Source organism: Panthera uncia, chromosome D4 (assembly GCF_023721935.1).
Source record: "Panthera uncia isolate 11264 chromosome D4, Puncia_PCG_1.0, whole genome shotgun sequence".
Taxonomy (NCBI): Eukaryota; Metazoa; Chordata; class Mammalia; order Carnivora; family Felidae; genus Panthera; species Panthera uncia.
The window spans coordinates 89,405,921-89,433,014 of record NC_064807.1 but is presented as its reverse complement, the minus strand read 5'-3'; the positions used below and the strand labels follow the sequence as shown (position 1 = coordinate 89,433,014).

General features: G+C 58.7%; 1 protein-coding gene across 2 annotated transcripts in view; it reads right to left on the bottom strand.

The window, feature by feature from the left end:
- Positions 1-4,561: 4,561 nt before the first annotated feature.
- Positions 4,562-27,094, bottom strand: part of VAV2 (vav guanine nucleotide exchange factor 2) — a 167,065-nt gene continuing 144,532 nt past the window's right edge. The window contains exons 15-28 of one of the 2 annotated variants that reach the window (XM_049630993.1): positions 25,231-25,340; positions 24,232-24,333; positions 23,675-23,763; positions 21,413-21,429; positions 20,542-20,563; positions 19,952-20,079; positions 18,609-18,683; positions 17,240-17,292; positions 16,207-16,323; positions 13,984-14,071; positions 12,904-13,027; positions 12,195-12,281; positions 11,108-11,262; positions 4,562-7,457 (exon numbers count right to left, since the gene is read on the bottom strand). In XM_049630993.1, coding sequence (XP_049486950.1) covers positions 7,410-7,457; positions 11,108-11,262; positions 12,195-12,281; positions 12,904-13,027; positions 13,984-14,071; positions 16,207-16,323; positions 17,240-17,292; positions 18,609-18,683; positions 19,952-20,079; positions 20,542-20,563; positions 21,413-21,429; positions 23,675-23,763; positions 24,232-24,333; positions 25,231-25,340 — 1,215 coding nt within the window. In that variant the 3' untranslated portion in view covers positions 4,562-7,409. The remainder of the gene's footprint in view (positions 7,458-11,107; positions 11,263-12,194; positions 12,282-12,903; positions 13,028-13,983; positions 14,072-16,206; positions 16,324-17,239; positions 17,293-18,608; positions 18,684-19,951; positions 20,080-20,541; positions 20,564-21,412; positions 21,430-23,674; positions 23,764-24,231; positions 24,334-25,230; positions 25,341-27,094) is intronic. The other variant, XM_049630984.1, reaches the window with a different exon arrangement.

Sequence of the window (27,094 nt, the reverse complement as noted above, 5' to 3'; positions counted from 1 at the left end):
CTCGTGGGATGTGTCCATTTCTCCCCATAATTCGGCCAGCTTTCCTCTTATCGATTTTCAGGCTCTTTTGTGAAGTGTATTAAGCTCCAGGATTGTTCTAGCTTATCATTTCATTGTCCCTTTTTATCATGAAATAATGAACCTCTTTATCTGGGGGGGGGGGGGGGGGGCTATAAAATTTTTAACATTTGGCTGGAGGTGGGGAGCGTTGGCTGATCCCTTTGGTGTAAATACTCCCGCCAGCACCAAGTTCAAGCTGCCAGCGGGGAGTCGCTGAACCCAGAGCCGGAAAGAGGCCCACAGGACCTAGCATGAGCCACTTGTGACCACCACTGTTTTTACACGTTAAGAACGCTTTTTGCCCCAAAGCAAATATTGGTCTGATACCAATATTGTTCTCTGCGCTCTGACACCTGCCTGGTGCATCTCTTCCCATCGTCTGCTTTCAGTATTTCTGTGACATGATGTCTCAGTGGTGCCCAGCACATTCCTACTTTAGAGTGTGACACAAAGACAATTTAGAGTGTGACCTCCCACCACTGGGGACAGCGGCTTCTCCCGGGAGCCGACAGAGCAGAGCGCGGGGCCCACAGACAAGAGGCTCTCACCCGGCCCGGCTGCCGGTCTCCACCCTGGGAACACACTTTGTCCCTTTTCTGCTGAACTCGCTGAGCCCCCCAATCGGGGAGAGAAATACAAGCATGCGTTTGGCACGTTGGTTAGGGTTTGGGGTTTAGAGGGGGTGTCAGAAGACAGTTCTAAGAAACAAAATACATCAGACCAGGGGCGACTGGACGGCTCAGTCGGTTGAGCGTCCGACTTCAGCTCAGGTCATGGTCTCGCGGTTTGCGAGTTTGAGCCCCGCTTCGGGCTCTGTGCTGACAGCTTGGAGCCTGGAACCTGCTTTGGGTTCTGTGTCTCCCTCTCTCTCCGTCCCTCCCCTGCTCTCTCTCTCTCCCTCTCTCTCTCACACACACAAGTAAACATTAAAAAAGGTTTTTAAAAAACATGTCAGACCAAAGAGCCATTGGGGCAGTTGAAATAGAAACTTACGTTCTCTCCCAAGTGTGTGTGTTTTACTGTGTAGCTCACTTGTGTGAATTGAGCTATTCAGGGTGTTGTTCATATCCGAGTGGGAAAGGACTGTGGAGCGTCTGAGGAAGTTCAGCATTCTGTGCATTTTCCCCATGAATCAAGATTGTCCATCCGCCACCAAGACATGCCTCGAGGGGGCCTGACAGCCTGTGTTTGCCCCACGGACCCCTCATGGCCGCTGGTCTCTGTCTCCGTTGGCAGAGGCTGCTATCACCTCCTGCTTCCCCCCATTCTCTTATCTTTCTCTGGTAATCAGACCAGAATAAAGACTGCATTTCCCAGCCTCCTAGGCAGCCAAGTTATGGCCAGAAGAAAGTTATGGCTTTAAAGAAAGATGGTCATGCCCCTTCCCTGCTCCTTCTCCTTCCTATTGGCTGGAAGGTAGATTCCAAGTCTGGAGCTAAAGTCCCATCTGGGAGCATGTGAAGTCACACCCAGGAGACCAAAAAGAAAACTCAGAAAGACCTAGGTCCCTGACACTGTGAGCCTGGGTCGCTACCCAGACTATTAGGTGAGCAAGAAATGGCTATTTCCATCTCTTGTCTTATAGGCTGCCCATCATCCGTGGCCAGATTGTAACCCTAACAGCCCAAGGCTTGCATTGGGGTACGACTTCAGAGAACTGCGGGTGGGGGTCTCGCTTCAGCCATCTCGTCACAGCCCCAAGGGCACATAGGTGTCAAGATGTGGAATGATTATCCAGAGAGAATCCAGGGGAACAAAACTCCCATACAGATCCTATATGCACGTGTAGGCTTTCTTTTTCTAGGGAAATTAAAGGATCAACACTAAATTGTTAAGAAAAGAAATACAGCAATCACGACTAAACAACAGGAGTCTAACTCACAAATGTAAAATCTTATGGGACCTCCCCCCCCCCCCGCTACCCCCTCCTCCAGCGGTGGGGCCAGCCAGTCCCCATGGCCAGTCGGAGCCGTCCAAACGAGAGCTGCAATTATAAAACCTTGTGATTTGTGCACATTTAATACATTTGTAATTTTCTACTTGGAAAAGTCCCATTTTAAATAGATAATTTGAATGGAGACCTAAAGCTTTTGTTCAAGGAAGTCATGTTTTGTTTCAGCCCGGAAGAGGGAAAGCCTACCTCCAGTCCTCGGCTTTTGCAATACGAGCTATCAAGGTCACCAGTTTCCGGTCAAGTCCCGTTTCAGTAGTATATTACAAGTTGTGCTATCAAATATTTCTATCCTTTAAGAATAAATTTGAAATATTTTATAATTTCCTTTTTGATTTTTATTTAGAACTACGTTTCTTAATTTGCAAACATATGTTTCTTGTGTATTATTACTGATTTCTACCCTCGCTCATTGTGGCGAGAGAAACTAGTCTGTAAGGTGACTTGAAATCCTTTGAGATCTGCATTATGGGCCGGTACGAGGTAAATCTTCGTGGAGATGATGTGTACTCTCCAAGGTGTCACAACATTCTGCATATGCAATAGCTAATGGTTATTTTACTCTTACCGTTTTTGTTTCAATGTCTGCTTCACTTTTCAGTTACAGAGACAGAAAGAGAAAGTTGTATTAGAGCTTCCCATGCATGATGATGGGTTTGTCTCATTCTTTCTGTTCTTCTGTGAATTTTGCTTTATGAATTTTGAGGTTATGTTATAAGGAGCATACTACTTTAAAACTGTCATGTTTTTCTAATAAATGAGAATTTTAACTCATTAGGTAACAAGCCTTTTAAAACAAGTTTAATTCATTAGGTAACAAGCCTTTTCAAACTCTGGTGATGCCTTTTTTTGTTTGGTTTGCTTTAAAATCTGTTTGGTATGACATTGACTTTTAACTTGACTACACTGTGAATTTTTCTTTTTTTTTTTTTAAACATTTATTCATTATCGAAAGATAGAGACAGAGCATGAGCAGGGGAGGGGCAGAGACAGAGGGAGACACGGAATCCAAAGCAGGCTACAGGCTCCGAGCTGTCAGCGCAGAGCCCGACGCGGGGCTTGAACTCACAAACCGTGAGATATGTCCTGAGCCGAAGTCGGATGCCCAACCGACAGCCACCCAGGCACCCCTACGCTGTGAATTTCTATTTTTTATTTTTGAAGTCCAGGGTTAACTACACTGTGTTAATTTGTCCTGGGGCAAACCAATGCCTTTACATTGTTTTACTTCTGGAAAGTTAACAAACTGATTGAAACCTTTGTCCTATTTGGTGTGTTAATTTCCTTTTCACGATGGGGGTGCTCCTTGAGATGCCCAGCTTTACGCAGGAGGCCAGTTCCGGCTCCTGGCCTCCGAGGTCCTGGGGCCAGTGTCTTGAGTGTTGGAATCCCTGGTCTGCACCCCAGAGGGCTTGAGATCCTAGAAGCTGCCCTGGCATAGGCTCCCGTATCTGCTCTGGTTTTGTGTCTCTCCTTTCTGGGACAGGCCACCTTGTTCCAAGCTCCGTCTTGCATTCTCTTGTGTTTTATATGGCGTTCCTGTGTTTGTGGTGCAGCGGTGGGAGAGGCGTCCTCCTCACCTCAGAAAGCGGGTGGTTCCCATCTCGTCCAGGGAGCTTTCCTAGAGCTCCACGGGGCGGCCTCTGCGGCTGCCCCACCCAGGAGTGCCCACACCGTCAGATGAAGGGACATGGCGCCCTGGCACCCTGAGAGCCCTGCGGGCAGCAAGCCCTCTGACCAGGGGTGCGTGGCTCCCATCAGCTTTCCTACATCCCGGGGTGACCTCAGGCGGCAGCCTCCTCCTCCCTCCAGGCCTCCACCCTGGTCCACGCGTGGGCCCTCGAACAGGCCTGGGGCTTCCCACTCTTCCTGGGTCTGGGCTCCACAGCAGGTGCTCTGAGGCCCTCCCTCGAAGCTTCCCTGCCCCTAGCACCCCCAATTCCACCTGCACTTCCCCTCACGCCACCGTGGCTCTCTGCAGCTCGCTCGGCCCTGCTCGGGGCAGCCGGGGACCGCTGACCCCAGGGCTGCTGAGGGAGCGTCTGTGCCTGTCCGTCCCCCACGTGGGCGTGAGAATTCAGAGCTGCAGCCGGCTCTCTCGGGAGGTGGGGTTGGGACAACCAGGCCTCTTGGGGCCTCGGGCCTGAGAAACTCATCGAGGGAGGGCTGGTCCAGAAAAGGCGGGCCTCCCATCGGGTTCTCAGGGGCATCACAGTGAGCCAGACTCCGGGGCTGTGGGTCCTGGAGACCAGGGCTGGGTGAGCTCCAACACTCTATCTGTGTCACCTCAAACATCGGCACTGGCCTCCTGGTTTGCAACAAAATCTGAGTGCCAGCTGTGTACCAGGCTCCGAGTCTCACTTGATCCTCACCACCTTGAGGTGGGTCCCGGGGCGGGTCACCCACCCTGTCAGCTATGCCCCTGTCTCCTCAGTAACAGGACCCCAACACTCTCCAGGGAGGCCATGTGTCCCGCTCAAGTCCTGCAGTCAGTATTAGCCTCCACTGCAGGCAGGAGTGGCCACGTGCCTCGGCTCTGGGTAAGGAGGGGAAAGGGAAGCACTGTGCCAACCTCTGCCTCTGCCTCTGCCCATGGCCTCGATGGCAGGAGCTCCAGCAGCCACCTTGGACCATGAGGCCACAGCGAGGATGGACGCACAATGCTGAGGAGGGGAGGGGCCTGGGTTTGGGGATGGGGCACCAAACCGTCCCTGGAACCTTGTCTGGACTACGTCTCCATGAGGGAGAAATGAATCTCTCCCTTACTGTTCTGATTTTCTGTCGAAGGCCATAGACCCACTCTCTGGAGAGATTATTTTTTATCTCCAACATATACCTACAAAGAAACTGGCTGGCCTGAAGGACATATCCGAGAGGCGGCAGGGCTAGGGCTGAATCCCACCCAAATGGGAAGACTGTCTCTGATGGCCGCGGGAGGATTCTGTGGGACACGGCGTGGGAAGCCCATGGCACGGGGCCAGCCGGGAGGAGGCGCCCGGGCAGTGGCCCTGGCATCATGATCTATTCCAGACCCACAGCCTCCTGCCTCCCCAAGGCCTCTATCTGACCCAGGCCACAGCATCCTGGGCTCACAGGGTCCGGGTGGGGCAGATTCTGCTGGACACTGACAGAAGAATCCAGCCACTCCCTCCTCCCTGGCATGAAAGGCCAGCCACTCCTGCAGAAAAGAACTTAGGTTTATTTGCAGTAAAAACCGTGGTCTGAAAAAACCTATTGGCAAATGTACAGTTTGCGTCCCACTGGGGGGTCGTCACCAGCTGTGGGACCCCCAGACCCCTGACCCGCATGCACCGGGCTCCTAAGTGTTCACAGCTAATGTCAGGCCCCGGGTCCAAAGCCCCTCCGGAGCCCGTCCTGTCTCCTGCCGAAACCCCCCACCCCCGCTTCCCAGCCTGCCCCCGGCCTGCCTCCCCTCCGGGTTCATGCAGTGCAAACACGTTTCAAAACAAATGAAAAACAAAAACAAAACATTCACAAAAACCAGCGTTCTAAATTATGTTTTCTCAGTATCCTGCGTTGTCGTGACGCCTCGTTTCACGATAACCTCAAATATACATCATTTTCTTGCTCTTATAAAATATCTTCCTTCTTATTCACAGATATATAACGGGAGCTTTGGAGGAAATAATTACAAACTGTTTTTTCCCTTAAAAAACAAACAGGCCAAACCGGAAACAGAACAATCGAAACAAGAGAAACAAAACCCTTTTGACAACAGTAAACACGAAAGGGGCCGGCTGGGTCCCCCCACCCCACACACCCCCCAGGCTCGTGGCTGGGCCATCGGCAGAGTGTGCAAAGTGCTGGATGTGCCCTGATGATGGGGACTCGGGGCTGCTCTCTCCGAGGCCAACTCTCTGCTTCCCTCCCCTTGTCCCCTCTGCCCCCCAACGCGATCCTGTTCACCCTCCCGCCTCAAGCCTCTGCGGACCACCTTCCCTCTTCCCCTGGCTGCTGACCGTCCCTGACCCCTCCCTGCCTCCTCCCCGGGCCGGGACACTGCGCGTGTGAGCTGAGCCTGGAGGCCACACGGCTGACTTCAGAGGAACCCCAGGGTGCAGCGGGGCAACAGCAGCCACCGCAGCAGGGGCTGGTCTTCCCCACGCCCGGCCTTGCCCGGTCCCCGCGCCCTGCAGAGGGCAGGGCGGCTGGCCGAGGGGCAGGGGACACACAGCCCAGCTTTCACCAGCAGCTCTGGCACGGAGCTCGCAGGGAGGTGGCACTGCTAGGTCTCGTGCAACATCCAGGCCGAGGGAGGGAGCGGGTCTGGACGAGAGAGCCAGAGGTCAAAGGCCAGGGGGAGTCAGGAGGGGGAGTTGGGGGCAGGGGGGCCACCCCCAAGAACACTTATTTCGAGCTGGCCACAGGCCCACTTCGGGCCGGCAGGAGGAAGTCTCGCAAGGGCCGGTACCGGCACCGGTGGGGAGGCCGGGAGGCCCCTCAGGAACCACCCTGCACGACACAGGAGACTCCGGGGTGGGGGGGACCGGGGCGGGGGGGGGGGGCTCCTTCTGGAGAGGAATGTGAACAGCAGGGACCGAGCGGGGGGAAAACTCTTGTTTTCTTCTCACCCACATCAGGGTTTACAAAAGGTGTATCCACCTGACAGCAGGACAGGACAGACGCATTCCTGGGGTTCAGGGCAGGAACAGTACCATTGACTGGGGAGGAGGGTCGGCCCCTCCATCGTTCACTCGGGCCCCCTCCTGAGAGAGGGCCCCCCTCCCCGGGCGGAGCCTGCACACCCCTCACGCGGAGGGCCACGAGGAGTCAAGGGGGCCCGCGCGGACCCCCTAGCGATGCTCTCTTCTCCTACACCTGAGCACAGCTGGGGCTGAGCACGGGCTGCGGCAAACGGCCTGGCTCCGGTCCCTTCTGACTCTCTGGGCCCGAGGCTGCCCCCCGGGAGCGGCAGGAAGCAGGCAGGCTGAGCGTCCGGGGCCGAGCAGAAGGGGCTGGGGGAAGGCCCCCTCTGCCGTCCCGGTCGTCCCCGGGAGCACCTGCTGTTCAGACCTCGGCTCCCGAATGCCGTCTCGACGGGACAGGGGCCAGGTGAGCTCTGGCCTCAGCTGTCACCCAGAGCCTGGCTCAGGACGCCCCAGGCGCTCCCTCCCCTCGGCGCTCTGGTGGTGGCCGTCACGATAGGGCTGGCCCGGCTCTCCTCTATGTACAAGTAGCGTACCCAGGACAGGCCACCGAGGGCAGACTGAAGGTGGGCCGGTTTGCATGTAGGATTTTGAACACCCTCCCCGTCCCCACGGGCTGCTGAAGACTGGAAGGTTGGCGGGCATGTCCCCTCTGAGTCACAGAGCTAGAGACAGACTTCAGAGCTGGACTCTTCGAAGAAAAGCCATGAGCCCCGTCCGTGCTGTTGTCGTCACTGGATGCCCTCCTCTTCTACATACGTTGAAGGAAACCAGCCGATCTGAAAAAGATGACGGGGTCACATGAGAGAGCGTGTGCGCACGGGTCTGCGTGTGTCTGCACAGGTATGTGCACGTGTCGGGGTGAGGGTCAGCAGAGGCTCCTGGAAATGGGGGATCCTTCAAAAGACTGGAGTTCGAAGCCAGGCTTACCCCAAGCGGGGGGTCCTGGCAAAGACTGGGAGCCTGGGGGAGCTGCGGCCCCGGGGTAGGAATGACCCTCAAATGCGCCCGCCCCCGGCAGCTCAAGATGACACACTCTCCCTCTACCTGCCGGCCAGAAAAAAATTAAATCCTCCCTGGAGGAAAATAACATCATGCCAAGCCTCTGTTCTATACCCAGGCTCGTTATTCAATCAGGACCTGGTGACAGAAAGTAGGAGAAAATGCAGGTAACGGAAAGCAATCCGCAGGTATGAGAGTCATCAGGGAATGTAAGTGACTCTGACGTATACGTTTGAGAAAAATGATGACAGAGAATAAAACTTTACCAGTGAACTGAAATCAGAAATCAAAGAGAAATCAAAGAACTGGGAAAGAGGACTGAAATTAAGAATCCGGGCATATTAGAGTAAAACTGATGAAAACCAGACTTTATTTATTTTTTACATGTAACCCCCTGGGGAGTAAAGGACACATTCCCTGCAAAAGAGCCACACTAAGAAGCTGGCTGCTTCTTTACGGAAACGATGGAACCAGGGACAATGGAATGACATCACCGAAGTGCCAACGGAAGACACCTGCTAGCCTCAAATTTATCCCCTGGACAACACTATCCCAAAATGAACTCGACACAATTCCTCACAAAAAGGAAGCAGGTCTCGCTGGAGGTACGACTGATCCCTCGGGGGATGACCAGGAGAGGGGAAAACTGTCTCTTAGCATAGAACGTCCCTCGATAAGTGTTCAAGAAACAACGGCCAGAAAATCACTGTTTTTCAACCATGATAGAAAGAATTGACCAGACAAAATTCATCAGTAAGTGATAGAACCAGTAGATGAAAGTTTGATGGGGAACAGGATGTTTACCTGATTTCAAAGTGTTACCCTGCAAGGTACTCATGAGTAACAGTAACTTCATGGTGGAGAAACTCAGCAGATAATCGCTTTCACCAAGTCATCAAAATTAACGTCACAACAGCAGGACACACTGACCTCATATACCTCTGGATGGGACAGTACGGTACTGAAAGGGATACGACACCCACGTTATGTTCCCACCAAAGATATACGACCTCAACCTCATCATGAAGAAAATATCAAACAAACCTAAATTGAGGGATAGCCTACAGAAACAACTGGCCTGTACTCCTCAAAAAGGTCAAAGTCATATAAGACTGAGAAAGGCTGAGGAATCGTTCCAGAAGAAAGAGAGTTAAGGGCCATGGCAAGTGAATGCAATTCCTTTGGGGAGACGAGACATGGGATAATCGGTGACATCTGAATATGGACTGTGGGTTAGAGACTCATATTCTATTAAAGGGGAATGTCCTTGATTGTAGGACACTGAAGTACTTAGGGCTTTAGTGGGGGAAAGGATAGGACTTCTATAATTGACTATCGAATGGTTAAGAGAAAAACAAGCAGAAAGCGAAGGAGAACGTAAGTGATAAATGCACAAAGGACTCTTAATTGGTAACTCTGGGCACAAAGAGCTACAGCAACTTTTCTTTAAGCTTGAAACTGTATCCAAACAAATTAGAGGGGCGCTTGGGTGGCTCAGTCGGTTATGTGTCTGACTTCAGCTCAGGTCATGATCTCACGGTTCATGAGTTCAAGCCCCACGTCAGGCTCTGCGCTGATAGCTCAGAGCCTGCTTGGGATTCTCTCTTTCTTTCTTTCTCCCTCTCCCTGTGTCCCTCACCCACCTAAAATAAACAAACTTAAAAAAAAATTGTAAACGTTTCCTAATAAGAACACTGAAAAACAGGAAGTAAAACAAAGAGGTTTCAGATTCCACAAAAACTGAGAATTTATTAGTAGCAGACTCACCCTAGAAAACATACTTAGAAGAAGGAATTTCAGGCAGCAGGAACATGCTTTTGGGTGGAAGTACAACAAAGCAGGAAAGAATGGGGAGCCTGGGGCAAGGTAAACAGGTGGGAACTCTAAACGAAACTAACTGCTTAAAACAAAAATAATGTCTAATGGGACTGAAAAAATATGTAGAATTAAGATACACGACAACACCTGTACCAAATTTGGGAGGGGATGAGTACAGTCAGAAGCTGTAAGGTCCCTGCATTATCTGGGAAGCAGTAAAAGTACTAATTTAAAAAAGTCTCTCAGAAGTCAGAGTGCATGCTGTAATCCCTAAGTAACCATTCAAGTAATAGGAAAAGAATGTGTAACTCACCAGCCAAGGAGGCAGGAAGTGGAATAGAAAAAAAAAAAAAATACTGACAATTCAAAAGTAGGCAAAAAGAAGGAGAAGGAGGAGGAGGCAGAAGAAGAAAAAAAAAGAAGAAAAAGAAGAAGAAATGGATGTGACAAATAGAAAATAAACAGAAAAATGATGGATTTAAATCTTCGCTCAGTAATTACATTAAACGTAAATGGGCTAATGCTCTTATTAAAAGGCAGAGATGGTCGGATCAGACTGGCTTTAAAATGTGTATAACATAACATCTTATCTTATCTCTACCTTGAATTTAAGAATACAAAAAAGTTGAAAGTAAAGCATGAGAGAGTGAAGTCTGCCACGCAAAACATTAACTCCTCCCAAACAAGCTGGGCTGCTCAAAGAGCAGACAAAGTAGACTTGGAAGCAAGAACTGCCAGAGACAAAAAGAATCATTTCGTAATGGGGCCAAAGCAACAGGAATATCTAGTCACACTCTAAACCAGGAGTTCTGAATCACCTGGGAAACTGCTTTACTCATGATCTGGGTGAGGGGGACCTAAGTATACAGCCCCAGGAGCCTCCAATGTTGGCGCCCCTAGGGCCACTTTGAAAACCAGTGGTTCGGCCCTCCAGGCCAGCACCTAGGACTCGGTGTCCTCATGCTTCTGAAGGGCTGTCGGGTGGAAAATGGATCTGACCCGAGGCCTCCGAGGGGCAGACAACACGCTAGGTGGAAGCAGACCAGCTCCACCACCTGACAATGGAATGATGAGCCATGGGAGCCAAGGCAGGCGAACTCTGCACAGCCCGGTGTGCCTGCCGAGGGCAGCTGCCCCACACGAGCTCCAGTACCCTGCTGGGTGAGTGTGACAAACCCGGTCAGAGCCAGGGGGCCCAAAAGGGGTACAGGAATAAGGGGCCATGGAGTGCTGCAAGGTCATGGGGTAGACAGGGAAGGGCGTCCTCAGGCAGAGTGGGTGGGAACACAGTGTGCCCCTTCCCGTCTCCCCAGCGTGTAAGGGAGGCCAGTGAGGACACCTGAGCGCCCTGCTGTGGTCCTGTGGCCTCTCTGCCTGCAAAGAGGGCTTGAGTACGTGCAGGTAATGTGGAGCGTGTGTGTAAAACACGTCCCCCTGCAGTGGCCACAACCACAGAACGGGACCGAGCACAGATATGGGGCCAGACAGGCCTGGATCTGGCTCCAACCCGGGCAGCTCGGGTCTATGGCTCAGAGGGGGCGTCACAGTGCTGGGGCAGGTACGCTGAGGTGCCAGCCTGCCCCAGCCTGGCCCGGGCTGAGCCGCTTACCCGTCCGTTGGCCTCGCCCTTCCACCAGCCCTGGTCCCCGCCAATGCGGCTATATATCTTCACCAGGTCGCCTTCCCGCAGTGAGAGCTCACGCATATCCCGGGCAGCAAAGTTGTACCTGGCCACGGCCGTGCCGATGACGCGGGGTGTGAACACTGTTGGGGGAGATGGGCAGCGTCACACAGCCGGCGGGGGAGGGGGGGCCAGCTTGGTCCCCCCCCCGGTGCCCGGCCCCGTGCCCAGAGAGGAGGGCTGTCCGGCAGAAAGGCTCTGAAGGGACAGGCTATTCTCCAATTCCACCCAGACCTGCAGGCCATGGCCCACGCGACCCTCCCGCGAAGGCACTCACACCGCGTCACGGCCAACAAATGTGATCGTGGGCTCAGAGCAGGTGCTGAGGTTCTGATCACTACGACTCGCGTGGGCCCCACCCCTGCATGCCCGGTGCACGAGTGTCACCTGCCCAGTGGTCACTCAGCTGACCCAGCCTGCGTGCTGACGCAGCACCTGGGGCCAGACCCCAGGGTGCCGGTGCCTGGCTTCCCGGTCCCCAAACCAAACTGGACACGGGGCTGGGCCAGCTCGGCTGGGGACCCAGGAGTCCTGGTGGGCAGGGGACAATGACCGTGGTGGAGGGGACAGACGCAGCGGCCAGGGAAGGGCTCTGACTCTGGCAGCGGAGGGCCAAGCAGTCGGGCCCAGCTGAGACCCAGTGCCCCTGTCTCCAGGGCCCGCCCGGGGGGGGTCCGCCGGGGTGATCCCTCCGTCACCCTGGGGGCGGCCACCCGGCTCTCCGCCGCTCCCAGAGGCAAAGCCCTCAGCGAGCGGGGGGGGGCTAGGGGGTGACAAGCTGGGGGGTGGCCGTCGGGGTGAGCGCGTGAGAGAGGTGACGGCGGTGAGGAGGGTGGCACCGAGCCTGACCGCGTCCTCCGCCCTGTCCCCGCCGGCCAGGCCGTCCCTTCCCTGTGCCTGTGCCCTCGGCCCTGTCCCATGCCGGGCTACGGGCAGCTGCGGACGCCTTCCGGCGGGGGCTGCGGGCCGGCGGGCGGCAGGCCGGGCCCCCCCACGCCCCGGGCACCAGCGGTACCTGACCAGAAGGGAGCGGAGGAGCCCTGGGAGGCAAAGCTGAGGCCCTGAGGACTGAGAAAAGAAAAGTTGTAGGAGGCGCAGGAAGCTGCAAAGAGGCGAGAGAGAACGTGAAAGGGGCACGCAGGCAGAGCGCAGGGGTGCGGGGCCAGGCCTGCCGGGCGGGGCTGCCCCTCCCGCCACCTCTCCTCCGGCGTGTCTGAAGCCACCTGTCCAGCACTCAGTAGGTGCGCACTCAAGGGCCCGTCGTGGGCGGGACTTCAAACACGCTGGGCCCACCCCGCCTCTAACTCCAGGTGGCCTCAAGCAAGTCGCTGCCCTGTCCCCGTGGAGTCCTGCCCGCAAACGAGGTGCCAGATCTGGCTCCCTCCCAGTGAGGACCCCGGGGGGCGGGGGGTCAGGGAGGGATCTGAGCGCAGGTGGGACCTGCCCCGTTCTCACCCCACGCCGACCCCCGGGCAAGGGCGCCAGGACAGGGAGCAGCAGTCCAGAGCTGGCACTCCCTACCCGTCACAGGGACCACGAGGACACCCTGGCTCGGGGGGGTGCTTGTGATGGCCTGGGAGGGGGGGCGCCTGGGCCAGTGGCTTGGGTCCCCCGGGAAAGCCTTCCTCGAGGGCAGGTGGGCAGCGAAAGCCAGGGCCGTGGGAAGCGGGCAGAACGGGCACCTCCGGGTGAGCACCGGTGTGCCGGGCGGGTGCGGGCGTTACCTGGGGACCGGCTGGAGGCCCTGGAGGCCGCGCGCTCCCGCGACTTGTAGGGGTACTTGAGCGTGGTATCCAGCTGCCTGAAGCTCTCCTTGAGCGAGTGGCACTGATAGTACTCCACCAGCTCCTACGGGACACACGTGCTCACTGCCGCTGTCACCGCCTCCAGGCAGTCCTCCCAGGCGCCCTGGCCTCCCTCTCCCACCTCGGTTTCACTTGGGGGACTTGTGTTCTGGGCCCCCGAGGGCTCCCCATTCCTGCTCTCGGCCCAGCACGCCGCCCGCCCAGGGTGGCGGTCAGAATCCGAGGGGCCCCCGAGCCAGTAGCTTCCCTCCAGCTGTTGCTACAGAAAAACCAGGGGCCGACGCGGAGGATGGCGCCGGGATGCCCCGACAGCAGGGAAGGGCTTCCAGAAAGAACAGCATGCGCCAGAGACCGAATGCCCTGCGATTTCCGGCGTGGGGAGGAGAGGGCTGTGCCAACGGGGAAGGCTACCTCGCGGAAAGTATGCGAACGTCATGGGCAACAGTTCTGTTTCAAAACCGTAGATACGAGCCACACCCCAGCCATTGTGACAGGTCGAGGGGCCTCGCCTGAATGCGAACACGGGGTTTTGGGCGGGGCAACTGGGGACGTGTCTCTCTACTTTGTGCTTTTCTGGGGCCACAGCGGCCTCGTCTAAGAGCTCATGTCATTTAGGAAAGACACAATAGGCCTAATTTAAAAATCACGTTAAGAACTGTGCCTTGGGGCGCCTGGGGGCTGGGCTGTGGGGCTAGGCGCTGGTGGGGGGGGGGGGGGGGGGGGGGGGGGTGGGGGGGGGTTGGCTGCAGTGACGCACGGCAGGCCAGGCCAGGCCCTCCCCTCACTGTGCCCCGCGGTGAACCCACCGGGCCCTCTGGGGGCAGAAGCCTCAACGCAGGGGCTGTGACCTAAGTGTCCCAAGGTGCCCTCCAAACCCAGTTCCCTGGATCTTCCCTGGTGGCGGGAAAGTGCAGCGTACAGAGGCCATGGCGGCAGTGGGGCACCCGGGCCCTCCCACCACCTTGCAGGCCAGGCCGAGGGAGCCACGGGATCACCTACCAAGAGGCTTTCAAACTTCTTCGCTTCTGTAATGTGGATCCAGCTGTCTTTCTCCACCACCTTGATGTGCTTCACTTCATCATTGAACCTGGGCAAACGCGTGGGCCTTGGGGTCACCACTCGGGCCACGTGGCCCCCAGGGGTCCAGGCTTATTACCTGTCTGCCCTCGCCTTCTTACCCCCAGCCCTTCTGGCCCACCCCCTCCTGGGCCCCTCCAGGGTCAGCCAGCAGGGTCTCAGGCCCCATCCAGCCCACGGGGGCCTCCTGTCCTGGGATTCTGCTCATTCCCCTCTCTGCACGGGGGACGTCATCCTTCTCCCTGTTTCCCCGTCGCCTGGCGAGGCCTTCACAGCTTGGTTTATAAAGTCCAAGGTCTGACCATGGCCCCCTGAGGCCCCAGGGGAGCAGCCCGCCCAGCTCCGATGCCGCCTAACATTGTCCTCTGCACCCTCCACTCCAGCCGACGGGCACCCCCAGACAGGCCACACGCACGCCCGCCAGAGCTGCCCCTCTGCCGGGAAGGCCCACCCTCCCGCCATCCTCCCCTCCTGAGCTCGAGTCCTCAGGTCTCAGTTCCAATGTGACCCTGTCGGAGAGCCTCCCTTCCCCCCCAAACACCACTCCAGACGAAGACATCACGGGAAAAGGAAACACACCAACACCTCTACAGATGCAAAAGTCCTCAGCAAACTGAATCTCTCCCCACGCGTACGTCTATATAACCCGAACAGTTAAAAGGACCTCACACCACAGCCAAATGGGACACTCCAAGAACGCAAGGCCGGTTTCACAACCGGAAATCAGTTAATGGAATAAACAACCGGCAAATGATCAGGTGCCAGCTGGCCAGCATCCTCTCCCGAGGGGCCTCCGTCCACTGCCCACTCTTTCTCAAGGGTTCAAAGTCGGCCGTGCACGCTCACCACACCCCAACTCCTTGGGCCGGTCTCAGCCCCAGGGGGAGCCCTGCAGGCCAGCCACACAGAAGGTGCCAGGTGAACTCCTATCACTCCTATCTGGCGAGTGATATCTCTGTCACCTCCACCACAGACCTGCCACACGGTCCACACCCCACTTCCTCCCAGGGCCCTGCTGAGGCCGTCACAGCCCCACCGCACGGTCACACCTCGCGAGGCCCCCCTTGGCCACCGCGGTGCACCGCAACCTCAGCTGGGGAGCAGGCCCTGCCTAGCGGGTGGCCTGGGCCGTGTCCGCCTGTTTCACCGGACGTCTGTCCCTCCCAACGCCCGTCTTCCTTGTTCTCTGTACTGTAGAACCAGCGTGCTGGTTTCCGGCTCCAAGCATTTGGGGAAAGGCTGGGGCAGATTCCGACCTCCAGCAATCCCACCTCTGGGGGCCTTCAGCGCCCGTCTGCACAGGGGGACCCTGGCCCTGGATGAGCACGGGTCCCCACCCACCGTCCTCTCTTGGATTTGGAACAGGGGAGGGGCATTCTCGCACACGCACATGCACACAGGCGTGGTGGCTGACCGCATGTGAGGGCTGTCCCCTCAGGCCGGGCTCTCGGCCCCCACTGGGTCCAGGTGCAGAGGAAGGGGCTTGCTAACGCTGGGGTGTGAGGCTGGGAGGGGCCTGCCCCTGGACACAGGCCACCCTGTGGGGCAGCACACAAAGCAGACTGGACCTTGGGGGTCACCATGGCAGACAGACCCCTCTATTTGCTGGGCTGTGGGCTGTCGGGGGCCTGACCCAAGATGCCCATCTCGTGGGCGTCCTAGGCCGAAGGTGGCCGCCCACCGGTCAGATTCCATCTGTTGAGGGGGCAGTGGCAGACGGTGCACGAGGGGGCGGCCGCTGGGCAGGAGGACACCCAGGCCAAAGGCTGAGGCCACAGGCCGCAGCGGTGTGACCTTCCCCTTCCCCCGAAGCCCACTGGTGCCGGGAAGTCCCCGACCTCGTATGGCATCCCTGCCCCGGCCCCGTCCCACTCTGCACCTGAGCCCGCGTGGTCCCCGCAACCCGAACAACGGGGGACTGAGCCCACGGGGTGGCTTTGGGCGGGACGTTTTCACCCACGTCCCGGGCCAGCCACGTGGTGCAGACCCACAGACACTCTCCCGTCTCTAAAGTGTCCTGCTTTGGGCAATACGGTCCATGGCCACTCCCAAACCCAAAGAGCACAGGACCTAGAGGGACGTGGGCTCCGTGGTCCAGAGTGGCCCCGGGGCGGGGGGGTCTCCCTGAGTGGGGCCACCTCGTACTTGATGCTGATGGCAAAGCGCTCCGCCTCGGCCGGCCGCTCCCTGATCAGGTAGGTCCCGCTGGCGTGCGATTTCAGCAGGTTGTCTGTCTGCTGTCTCTCCATGTTGCCTGCGAACCTGGCGGGTGGGAGGAAGTGGACGGTTAACACCGGGACAGCCGAGGACGCCCAGGCCTCGGCGACAGCGCTGACCTGCATAAGGAGCCGTCCGGGGACGAGGCTGAGCCCCTGCAGGAGGGGCTGGCGAGGGGGGGGGATCTCCGGACCCCAGACCTCAGCCCGGCCCTGAGGGCTTTGCTGCAGAACCCGGCCTGCGAGAGGCACCCAACGCAGCACGTGCATTGGAGCGCATTTCTGGGTTTTCGCCGTTGAAAACGCGGTAACACATAAAAGCTCACGTGTGGGGTGGACCCGCGGCATCTGCGACGTGGAGGGAGAGGCCAAGCCCACGTGCAGAGGCCGGGACACCAAGCACACAAGCGTCACGCCGCTGGGCCCGTGGGGCGAGCCCCGAATGCAAATCCCAAGGCCAGATGCTCCCGGGGTAGGAGTTTGCCCGCCGCTCGGGGGCCACCACAGGGCGCAAAGCACAGGGACCTACTACCACCGAGGCTGCCCCGGGGCGCCCAGTGGGCAGAGCGATAAAAGCTGGACCCCGAGGCCGACAGGGGTCTGTGCCCCAACCCTAGAAAACCCGGCTTTGTGCTTTTGTTCGTCCAAACAGCCCCACTGTTCTCCCGGAGCGACAACATGGGTCAGCGTGCAATTGTCAACAGCCTTAAATACACCGCTTTCGTATAGTTTCTACGACGAAGCGCCATTAAACTCACGTTAAAAAAAAAAAAAAAAAAAAAAAAGCTTCGTTCTCTCCGTGACCTTTTAGCCGATAGGAACACCTGTCCTGGGGAACAGAACACCCCCCCCCCCGCCAGGCTCCCAGAGACACACAGCGAGAGAGGGCTCAGCCACCCTGGGGCCCCACGTCCCAGCCTGCTCGCGGGCAGGGGGGAGGGCACCGTGGCTGACCCACTCACCAGGGGTACTCCGTGTAGTCGATCTCCCGGGAGGGCGGTCGGCTGACGGGCGGCTGGCAGGAGAGAACACACACGTTAATGTCCCCCCAGGGGCTGCCCCGAGTGGGGCCAGAGGGGGCTTGTCATCAGTGACCCGACCCTCGAGCCCAGCACTGGCTACCAGGGCGTCTGTGGACTCAGCCCTGGAGCCACTGGATGGGGATGTCCCTAAGGGCAGCAGCCGGGACCTGCTGTCCCTGAGGAGACGCTCAGGGGGTTTGACTGACTGATGAGACTGAATGAACAGCAACCAACCGACAAGGCACTTATCCCCCAGGGAAGGGGTGACCAAAGACCGCAGGAATTTCAGAGCAGTGTCAGGGGGTACAGCCTACAGCTGAGTTCTCTGCCACAGATGGGTTCACAGCCCCAAAGGCATCCAGGCGGCAGGCCACACGCAGGCCGGGCAGCCCGAGACCCCACGCCTGGCCTCCCCTCACCGTGCCACAGGCTGGGCAAGGCCCTTCACCACGCAGATGGGGAAACTGAGGCCCCGGGCAGGGCCTGAAGGCTATAGCAGGGCTCCTGTGCTGTCTGGGACCCGCCTCCTGCTCCCTCTGGAGAAAGTTCCCTCTTGTACTCTTAAATGTCTTTGGCGGGGGGTGGGGGGTGCGTCTGGGGGGCTCAGTCAGTTCAGTGTCCGACTCTTGATTTCAGCTCAGGTCATGATCCCAGGGTTGTGGGATCGAGCCCCGTGTCCGGCTCCATGCTGAGCCTGGAACCTGCCTAAGATTCTCTGCCCCCTCCCCCACTTGCTCTCTCTCTCTAAAGATAAATAAAATAAATGAATGAATGAATGAATGAATGAATAAAATGCCCTCTTGGGGGGTGGGTGGAAGTAATTAAATTATTCAAGGCTGACTGCGTGATGTCTTCTGTAGCAGAGGAAGGCGTGGTCCACACTACTCGGCCGAAAGAAAGGCCATACTGCCTTTTTTCTAAACACCCTAAAGTCTGGCTCTGAATTCTGACGTCTGCGGGAGTCTTCTGCTCCCTGGGGGCTGTACAATGGTCCCAGAAGACGTACAGAGTCCCCAAAATTTGGAGAAAGGCAACCTTCTTGGTCTTTTGCCCATTACGACTGCTGCTGAAATGTCCGTTTCTGTGTTTCTAAAACTACGAGAAATGCAGCACCCAGCCCCCTGCCCCTGGCCCCCCCCACCCATCCATCTGGTCTCCGGGCCCAGTCCTCAGCTCTGGGGCCAGCTCACAACAGCCACTTAGCAAGGGCGTCCTGAACGAGCCCAGACGCTCCGAGTGAGGAGACAGCCCGCAGAGCCCCCAGTCTCCTGGCCACTGAGTTCCAGAAGCTTCTGTGCAAAGTGCTCACCCTTCCATCCACGGGGCAGGGCTTCACGGACGAGCTAGGAAAGTAGCCTGACTTTCTGGTCTGCACCAGCCGACCCTGGAAGGAGACAGATGATGGGGGCCGGGCCTGGCCAGCAGGAGTGCGTGGGGTGAGTGGCTTAGCCTAAGGACTGGGCGAGGACAGTTCCCAAGAAGACCGTGCGTTGGTACCACTTTCTGCCGTAGCCTCAGCTGACCTTATGACCGTCAGGCAGGAAGGCACGTGGTGTCCCCACTTCACAGATGGGAACTCTGAGGCCCGGGGTTGGGGCTAGAGCCCCGCCCCCAGCTCTCTGCTCTACAAGGGTATTTCTACACGGAAGGGGCGCGTGGACCGGTGGAAGGCAGACGCTGCCTGGGAGGGTCTGCAGGGGCCGGGGCTCGGCCTTTGTTCTCCCCTCTGCCCGGGACAGCCTCCCATGGTCCTCCAGGCAGCTCCGCCTCCCCCCCCCCCCCGCCCCCATCACCTCAGCAAAGCCCGTCTGCAAGGCCACCCAGAACCGATGGCTCTGGTGACACACGGGGCAGGGAACCGGGCAGCTGGGGTCAGAGTGGGACAGAGACTTTATATCACAGACACCCTTCTGCACCTTCCGAATCTCCAGTTCTGTGAAGCCACGGTCTAGTACAACAAATTCATAAGTAAGTATGTAGTGACAAGGACCATCACAAAACAACGATAACAGCCATGATAGTAACGGGAACCCTGACAAACGTTTGCTCTAAGCAGGTCTCGGCCACCCCTGGTCGCCCAGGCTGGGCCGAGTGTCCCGGGCTCCCCTGAGCACTGGGGCTTGGCAGGGTGCCCAGGGGCAGGCGGGCGAAGAAACGCTCCTCCTTTGCGGACCTTTTAACCAGAACAGTTCTGTGGCTCAGAACTGTGAATCATCACGGGACACTGTGTCCACGTCTGTCTCTGCTCCACCAGGTGGCACTTCTGGGGGGAAAGTGGTGGGAGGGTCTCGGGCATGGCGTCCCCCTAGGGCTGACCTCAATCGGTGCCTGGCTGCCTCATGATAATAGTGGGGGGCAGAGCTGGGGCGGGGTGGGCAGGAGGGTGGGCGCAGCCTTGGGGAGGGTGTGCCGGACACAGGCGGCACACGGGAGGGGACACAGCACTCCCTTCCTGCAAAAGCAAACGCCGGGAGGAACGCAGGGCTGGGGACCCCCAGAATTCCCGCCTTGGAGGCAACCGCGGTCCTGCCAACAGCCTACTTCCCTCTCCCCGGGATGGTCCTTCACCCCCACACCTGCCCCTCCCCGGTGACAGGACTCTGCGCATCTGCCCCAAGGGGCTTCAACCCCCTCCGGGTCCCCAGGACCCACCTCCCACCATTGAGACTCGGGGTCGCCCCTCAGCAGCTCGATCACATCACCCGTCTGGAAGGTCAGCACTGGCTTCCCAGGGGGAGCAGGGTTGCCATGGTAATTCTGCACGGCCACCATCTTGGGACCTGCGGATACAGGGCAGGAGGGGGACCCTCGCTCAGCAACTTGGCCCATCACGGCTCCGGCTGCACCGCTCGCGAGGCCTCCCGCCCTCGACGGCTAAAAGCCACGTTCCTATCACGCGGCGCAAAGCAGGGGGGATGAGGACACGGGGCACATGGGGAACACGGCCAAGTGACAGTGGAGGTGCTGTGAGGCCCACCCTGCACAGGGAGGGGGAGGGGGTCTCCGGCTACAGCCCCTCCCTCCTGAAAGGACCCCAACCCTTCTCTGCAGCTCTGTGGCTCGTCGGAACCTGATCGGAGGGATATACTTATATACAGAGACCGGGCCGTAGAGGGAGCGCACTCCCTGGGAGCCTGGAGTCCGGAAGGCTGGGCCAGGCTGGGGGAGGCTGGCAGGTCACCGTGGCCAGGCCCGGCTCCCAGAGTGACCGCTGATAGAGGGCCCGGGTCCCACAGACTCACCCGGTCCTGCTCCAGAGGCGTCCTGTGAGGGCAAGGACAAACCACGGTGATCAGGGAGGGCGGCCAAGCGTCGCCACTCCCTGCCCCCCACACCCCCAGAGAGAAGGGTTGAGGCAGGAAGCGGGGGGGAGGTGAGGTGAGGGACACATCTGGACACCCACAGGTAGATGTGACACTGGTTCACTAGGACACCCCCCCCCCCCCCATTCTCACTTACACCCTCCACCATTGTGCCCCTCCACAGCCCTGGGACATGCATCCCTTCCTCTCCCATCCCTTTGCATTAATTCCTACCTCCTCCAGGAAGCCTGCCCTGACCACGCCAGCCCTGGGACCTCCCTGCTCTGAGCCTGGAGCTTGTCATCTCTCTCTGGGACATGTCCTGCTGCGTGAGACTAAATGCTATGTCTTTCCTCCTCCAGGAGGGTGTTTTTGTACCCCCCACAAGGCCTAGTAAGCACCCTCTAAGTGCTAGTTAATTTGACCAGATCCCACAACTGGGGCGAGACGTGATGTCCACACCCCATAAGTGAATTCAGGGACGTCATCCTTAAGTCAGCTGAACAGAGGGCTCTAAGCCAGGACGGGGGGCAGGTGGGCAGACGCATGTCACAAGCCACCAGGCAAGCAGAGTAGGGGGGGGCGCGGCCCGGCCAGGGCGATGGCTGTCAGGGGCCTCCAGCTGGCTGTGCCCGGGGACCCACGAAGGAAATCAAAGGCCCCCGGTGACCAACAGTGGCCTGTGTGCTAGCCAGTGTGGCCCCGGGGTGGGGGAGGGATGATATCAGGAACCGCAGGGTGTTTTGGGCTCAGGCACACGGGCCGTGTGGGGCACAGAGCAGCGGGAGGAGAACAGTCTTAGAAGACTCACCAGGTCCGCAGGAGAACCTGAAAAGGAAGCGGGAGACGCATTGGCAGGCAAGCCACCAGCCCTGGGGGCGCTCCCGCCCGCATAGCAGGAGCTGCCCGGGGTGCCTAGGTGTAAGCAAGGCAAAGGTCAAGGCCGCTGGTTGCAGACATGGGTCACAGGCACACACAGCAGGTGACTACAAGAGTCTCTCAATTCCTTCCGCTGGCGAATTCTGAGCTCTGGCTTTAGGGGCCCCGCGGGGGACCCCAGCCTGGCACACAGGTTTCCTGCGTGGGCCAGGTCTGCTCCGACGGCCGAAGCTGCCTGAACCACTGGGGCCCACGTGGGCTCAGAGGCAAAGTTCCCACCACCGATCAGTGATGCCCGCCACGGCCGCATGACAAGAGATGTCAGGACGCGTGCTACCTAGTGGCCGGTGTGCTCGCTCACGGGCATGTCAGATGGAAGGCAGGTGTTCCCAAGATCCTTTCTGCCTGCCTCGGGGTGACCCCAGGGGAGGAAGTAGTCCCAGGCTGGACCCCAGCCATCTGACAAGCTGGGCCACCAGTCCGCCACCGGACAAAGCAGGGACCACGATGCCTAAAGTGCGTGGCTATGGTGACCTCAACGCCACCCGACACGCACGTGGCCGACTGCTGTGGACAGTCGCCGACAGCGTCTGCAGAGCAGAGGCTACAGACCCCGTGGGCATCGGGCGGGGAGGAGCGGGTGATGCGTAGCTGGCACCCACACAGGAGGAGCCAGCAAGGCTTCCCACGGGAGAGGCCCTCTGGGAGTGGCCAGCACCGTTCTGGGACATCCTGGCCCCTGGGGCAACAAAGAGTTAATCTGCCTTTCCTCGGGTCAGGGGCCCAGCCCGGAGCCAGAGCTGACGAAGGCCAAAGAGTCCTGTCCAGAGCCCAGGCCCGGCACGAAAGGCCCGAGTACCAGCCCAGCTCGGAACTCTCCGGAATAAAACCAGGCACCCGCCGCAGGCTTTTAATGACATGGGGTGGCTGGTCATGAGAACTTGGGCTTGCAAAAGATACGAAACTGCCCATCTGGTGACACCCCAACTATAGGCGTTATGAAAAACACACACACATAAGAAGAGACTGGGCAGGCGGGCGGCCGTGCGTCTGCAGAGGGAAAAGGGGTCCGTGAACGGTGGTGAGTCTGTCTGGTGGGGTCGTGAGGAGGTCATCTTCTGCTTTACACTTCTCTACTTTTCCCACGTTTTCTATGGGAAATGACTGTTTAATAACCAGGAGACTAAAAACCCAGAAAGATTCATTTTAAATCAGAAAAGTTAGAAGGAAATAATAGATCAAGATACCACCTTTGTTTTTTTCTTGATAAGTTCAGGGGCGATATTTACTTTCTTCTTTATTGTGTTTTTTTCTCCCCCCCGCCCCCCGCCCCGCCCCACCCCAAATCTTTGGTAAGTAAAAATTTTTTTTTTTTAGGATCAGAAAAAAAAAAAAAAAAATGCCAGAACACATGGACTGTCCCGTCAACTAATGTGATGGGCACGCTGCCACCAGAGGGCGGTATCGAGAGGCAAAGCTAAAAAGCTGTAGTTTGCGCCTGTGGACTCTGGCCATAGCGGTTGCAGGCTGGGAACTCCCCAAAATTCACCCCCCGCAGGAGTCCGGCTGATATCTGGGCAGGTTCTGGTCCCTTCTCCTCCCTGAGCCTCAGGCTCCCCCCTGACTAACGGGCACGGAGAGAACGAGAGTGCTGTAGGTGCCGTGCCTGTGTGTGCACACGTGTGCACGTAAACCGTCTGCTGAGGGGGCTGTCGCTGTGGCTGCGGAATGCCAGTCCTCTCCGGGTGCAGGAGAACCGGGGACAAGGGACAGTCATGACCGATGTTTCCCTGTGGTAGGCAACTTGCACGCACCTGCCACGAATGTTCTGTGCCCGTTTGGGGTAGAGAGTCTCCAAGTTGTAAACGAGTGGGGCAGTGGGGTGGGGGAGGCAAAGAGGCGGAGAGAAATGCTGGAGCGCCCCAGGAGGGAAGGCCCCGGCAGGGGACAGCCCACCGGCTGGGCCTCTTCGTACTGTGTGACCCGGGGCAGGTGTCCTCTCCTCTCTGGGCCCCGGTTTTCTCATCTGGTCCCGGCCCCAGGGGGTCCCCGTGGTAGGAAAGGAGAGCGTGTGAAGGCAGCCGGGGCCCGGAGGGAGGTTCCAGGGCAGCTGTGAGCCATGGGGCCCTTTGCTGGGAGCGGGCAGGGGGCCCCGAGGACCAGCCCCCGGGGCAGGGCAGGGGGCGCTACTCACTGATCTTGCAGGGGGGCGTCACTTCCAGACATTCCTTGTGTGCCCCGACACCACACTTGGTGCACAGGTACCCCTGGTAGAAGGTACCCCTGCGCAGGGGGAGGGTGGGGCGTGAGTCAGACACAGTGCCAAGGGCAAGGCCCGAAGTCCACCAGGCCTGCCTTGCCCGCCTTGCCATCTGCCCCTCGCACGACGCGTCGTCGCTCAAAACCCCAGGCCCCCAACACCCTGGTGCTGGCTCTCCGCCCAGACCGCTCCCGGTCCTGTTCCTGCCACGGCGCAGAGCAGGCCCTGGGCACCCACAGGGACAGCCACGTTCCCTCCCGGCTCGACCCGGAACACCCGACGGACGGATCTAGTGACACTGAAGGGACACTCCCCAGCCCCCCTGGGCCCAGCACGGCACTGGCCTGGTGGGTGGTAGGTGGTCGGGGTGACGGGACATTGGACAGACACAGCACAAGGCTCCCCTGAAGGCGGGCTGGGGTTGGGGGAGGGGGAGAGGGGCCGGGACAGGGGGGTGGTGGGGTGGGCTGGGGCTGGGCCAGGGGCCTCACCTGAGGAACATCCTGCAGGCTTTGCAGTTGGTGGTCTTGTCAAAAGTGTACATCTGGAAGCTGTGGTGGTTGGCATTGGCTTTGTCTGGCTTGATGTTTGACCTGACGGGAGGGAAAGAGGGCCGGGCTCCCTGAGCTCCACCGAGGCAGCAGTGCCTACCTGGGGACCATCCAGGCTCCGGAGCGGGAGGCCAGGACTCACGGCCTGGATCGGCCCCGACACCCCGGGCAGAATGAGGATCTGAGTGGGGGCTTTAAAACGGGGCCGCGCTGGCACGAGAGCCTTCTGGGAGGATGGTAAGGGGCTGTGTCTAGGCGAGGGTTTGTAGGCAGGTGCGGGATTTGCCACAGCTCAGCCTGATGTATACTCAGAGGCCTCGCTGGACGCAGACCTGAAACTGAAGGTCTGAACGGTGTACTGACCTAAGTACAGATGGACGACGGGATGTGACACAGTAAGGCCAGGTGTTCGAGACAGAGCCCGAAGTTGTTTACAGGGAGGGGAGCGCACCTGCCCGGGGGCCCCCAGCCTGCCTGGCTGCAGGACCCACGTGCAGAAGGACCCTGCCACTCTGGCCTCCAGGTCTGCTGTGTCTGGGGACCCCCTGATCACCTCTCTCTGTTAGACGTATTGAGGCTCCTTCTAGATTTCATGGAGAAAGAGCCCCGTGCCTTCACAAAAAAGTGACCATCCACCAGCCTGTAAGGCCCTGAGGACCCGGGTTACCGGGAGTCCATTGGGCACGGAAGCCGTCCCTGGCCGCCCACTGCTCTGCTGGGCACCTGTGCCAGGCTGGGCCTCAGGGGCCTCAGGCTGTCCCAGAGGGAGGCTCACCTGCCCCAGGCAGAGTTTAACGCAGCTGGGGTGCCACCGAGGTGCGCCTGGGGTCTTGGTGTGACAGAGCCTGCCCCAGTCTCTGGGTGTTTGCAATACCCCGGTCTGCGGGGGTCCCGGCTAAAGCCCACCTGGGGCTCCGCCGCGGCTGCCCTTGAACTCACATGGCCATCTCAAACTGTTCCATCCATTTCCGCTTCATGTCCTCTGTCTTGCAGAAAAACTGGAAGCCCTGCTTTCCTTGGAGGTGGATTAGATAGAATCCGTAGGACCACTGCGGGAGGAGACGGGGCACCAGCTCGCAACTGGCATGGGCTTGGGCACGAGGACACACACGCACGCGTGTCCAGGCCGCCCGTTCCCGCACCTGCGTGCACGTGTATGGTGCACCCATGCCTGTGTCTGCACGTGCACACGCATGTGCACACCCCTCTCACGAGATGTCCAGGACCCCTCTCCTACCCCCTCCGAGGTGTGCCCTCGACTGAACTCTCGGCGGGTTCAGCCAGGGCCATCTCTAAGGCTGGAGCTGGGTCCCCAGGGAGCCTGTGCTCAGAACGGGCCTGCCCACTTTCAGTTCCTAAACGTGATGCTAAAAAACTCACTGCTCTGAAGTAAAAGAACAGAAACCAAACAAAACAGAAGGTTGGAGAAGGCCGTGGGCTGGCGGGGGGGGGGGGGGGGGGGCTGCAGCAGAGCCAGCCCACAGCTGCCCTGACCACCCACCAGGCCTGGCCATCTCTAGGGGCTTTCTAAGAGGCCCAGAAAGAGTGCGGAAAGTCTGAACCCATTTGTGTTAGAAAAAATGGAGGAAGAAAGAAATGAGGGAGGGAGGAGAGGGGAAGGAGAGAAGGAAGGAAGGGGGGAGGGGGGAAGGGAAGGAGGGAAGCAGGGAAGGGAGGAGGAGAGGGGAAGAAAATAGGACAGACACAGACTGAGAATACACAAAAGCCCCGCCCACTGAAAGACCACCTGTGGTCCTTCACCAGGAGGGACCTGGGGGGGGGGGCGGGGCCAGGGCAGGCAGGTGGGCCTTCCTTCCTACCCTCTGTAATGGCATTCTTCATCATGAATGCACACCACCTTCCGGATGAAGACACTGAGGGCCTGACCAAGGAAGAAGAAAGCCAGGAGCCTGGCCCTGGCCCTGCTCAGGCCCACCTGGGGCCCCCACTCCCGCTCAGGCTCAGGAAGGAAGGGCCGGCTGGGCCCTGAGAGAAGGAAGGCAAAGGAAGAGGGCCCGGGTGCTTACCATTTTCCCATGAGACTAGGAAGCATGAGGAGAGGGGAGGAAAAGGGAGACAGATAGTTAAGAGATTCAGCCTGGACCTGTGCTGGGCACCGCAGCCCTGGGCCCACCACTGCCAAGGGCAAGGTCCTGCCTCCCAGAGCCAGGGGCTGGGCCCAGGGACTGTGCCTTCAGCCCCGAACCCTGGGGAACTGTTTCAGACTTCGGGTGGGGATGAGTGGTTTACCCCCAATAGCCCTTCCAGAAGGTATCTACATTCTGTACTGCAAGCTCTGAAGTCCAGAGTCTGGAATTTTCAGCACATTGGCTCCTGGTCCCCAGATCTAGCCTGGGATGCACACAGTAGGTGCTCAAACACTGAATGCAATAGCCTCGGAACCAGACTGAACCAGGGCGGGTGGCAGCCCCACCCCAGCAGTCACGGCCCCGCCCCCAGTAGTCATGGCCCCACCCTTTAGCAGCCATGCCCTCACCCCCAAAGGCCAAGCCCCGCGCCCAGCAGTCACACCCCTGCCCCTAGCAGCAGTCATGGCCCCACTCAGCAGCCATGCCCCGTCCCCAGCGGCCCCGCCCTGCCCTAGCTGCCAAAGCCCCACCCCCAGCAGTCCCACCCCACCCCTAGCTGCCAAGGCCCCACCCCCGGCAGTCCCACCCTGCCCCTAGCAGCAGTCATGGCTCCCACATCAGCAGCCATGCCCCGGCCCCAGCGGCCCCGCCCTGCCCTAGCTGCCAAAGCTCCACCCCCAGCTGTCCCGCCCCGCCCCTAGCTGCCAAAGCCC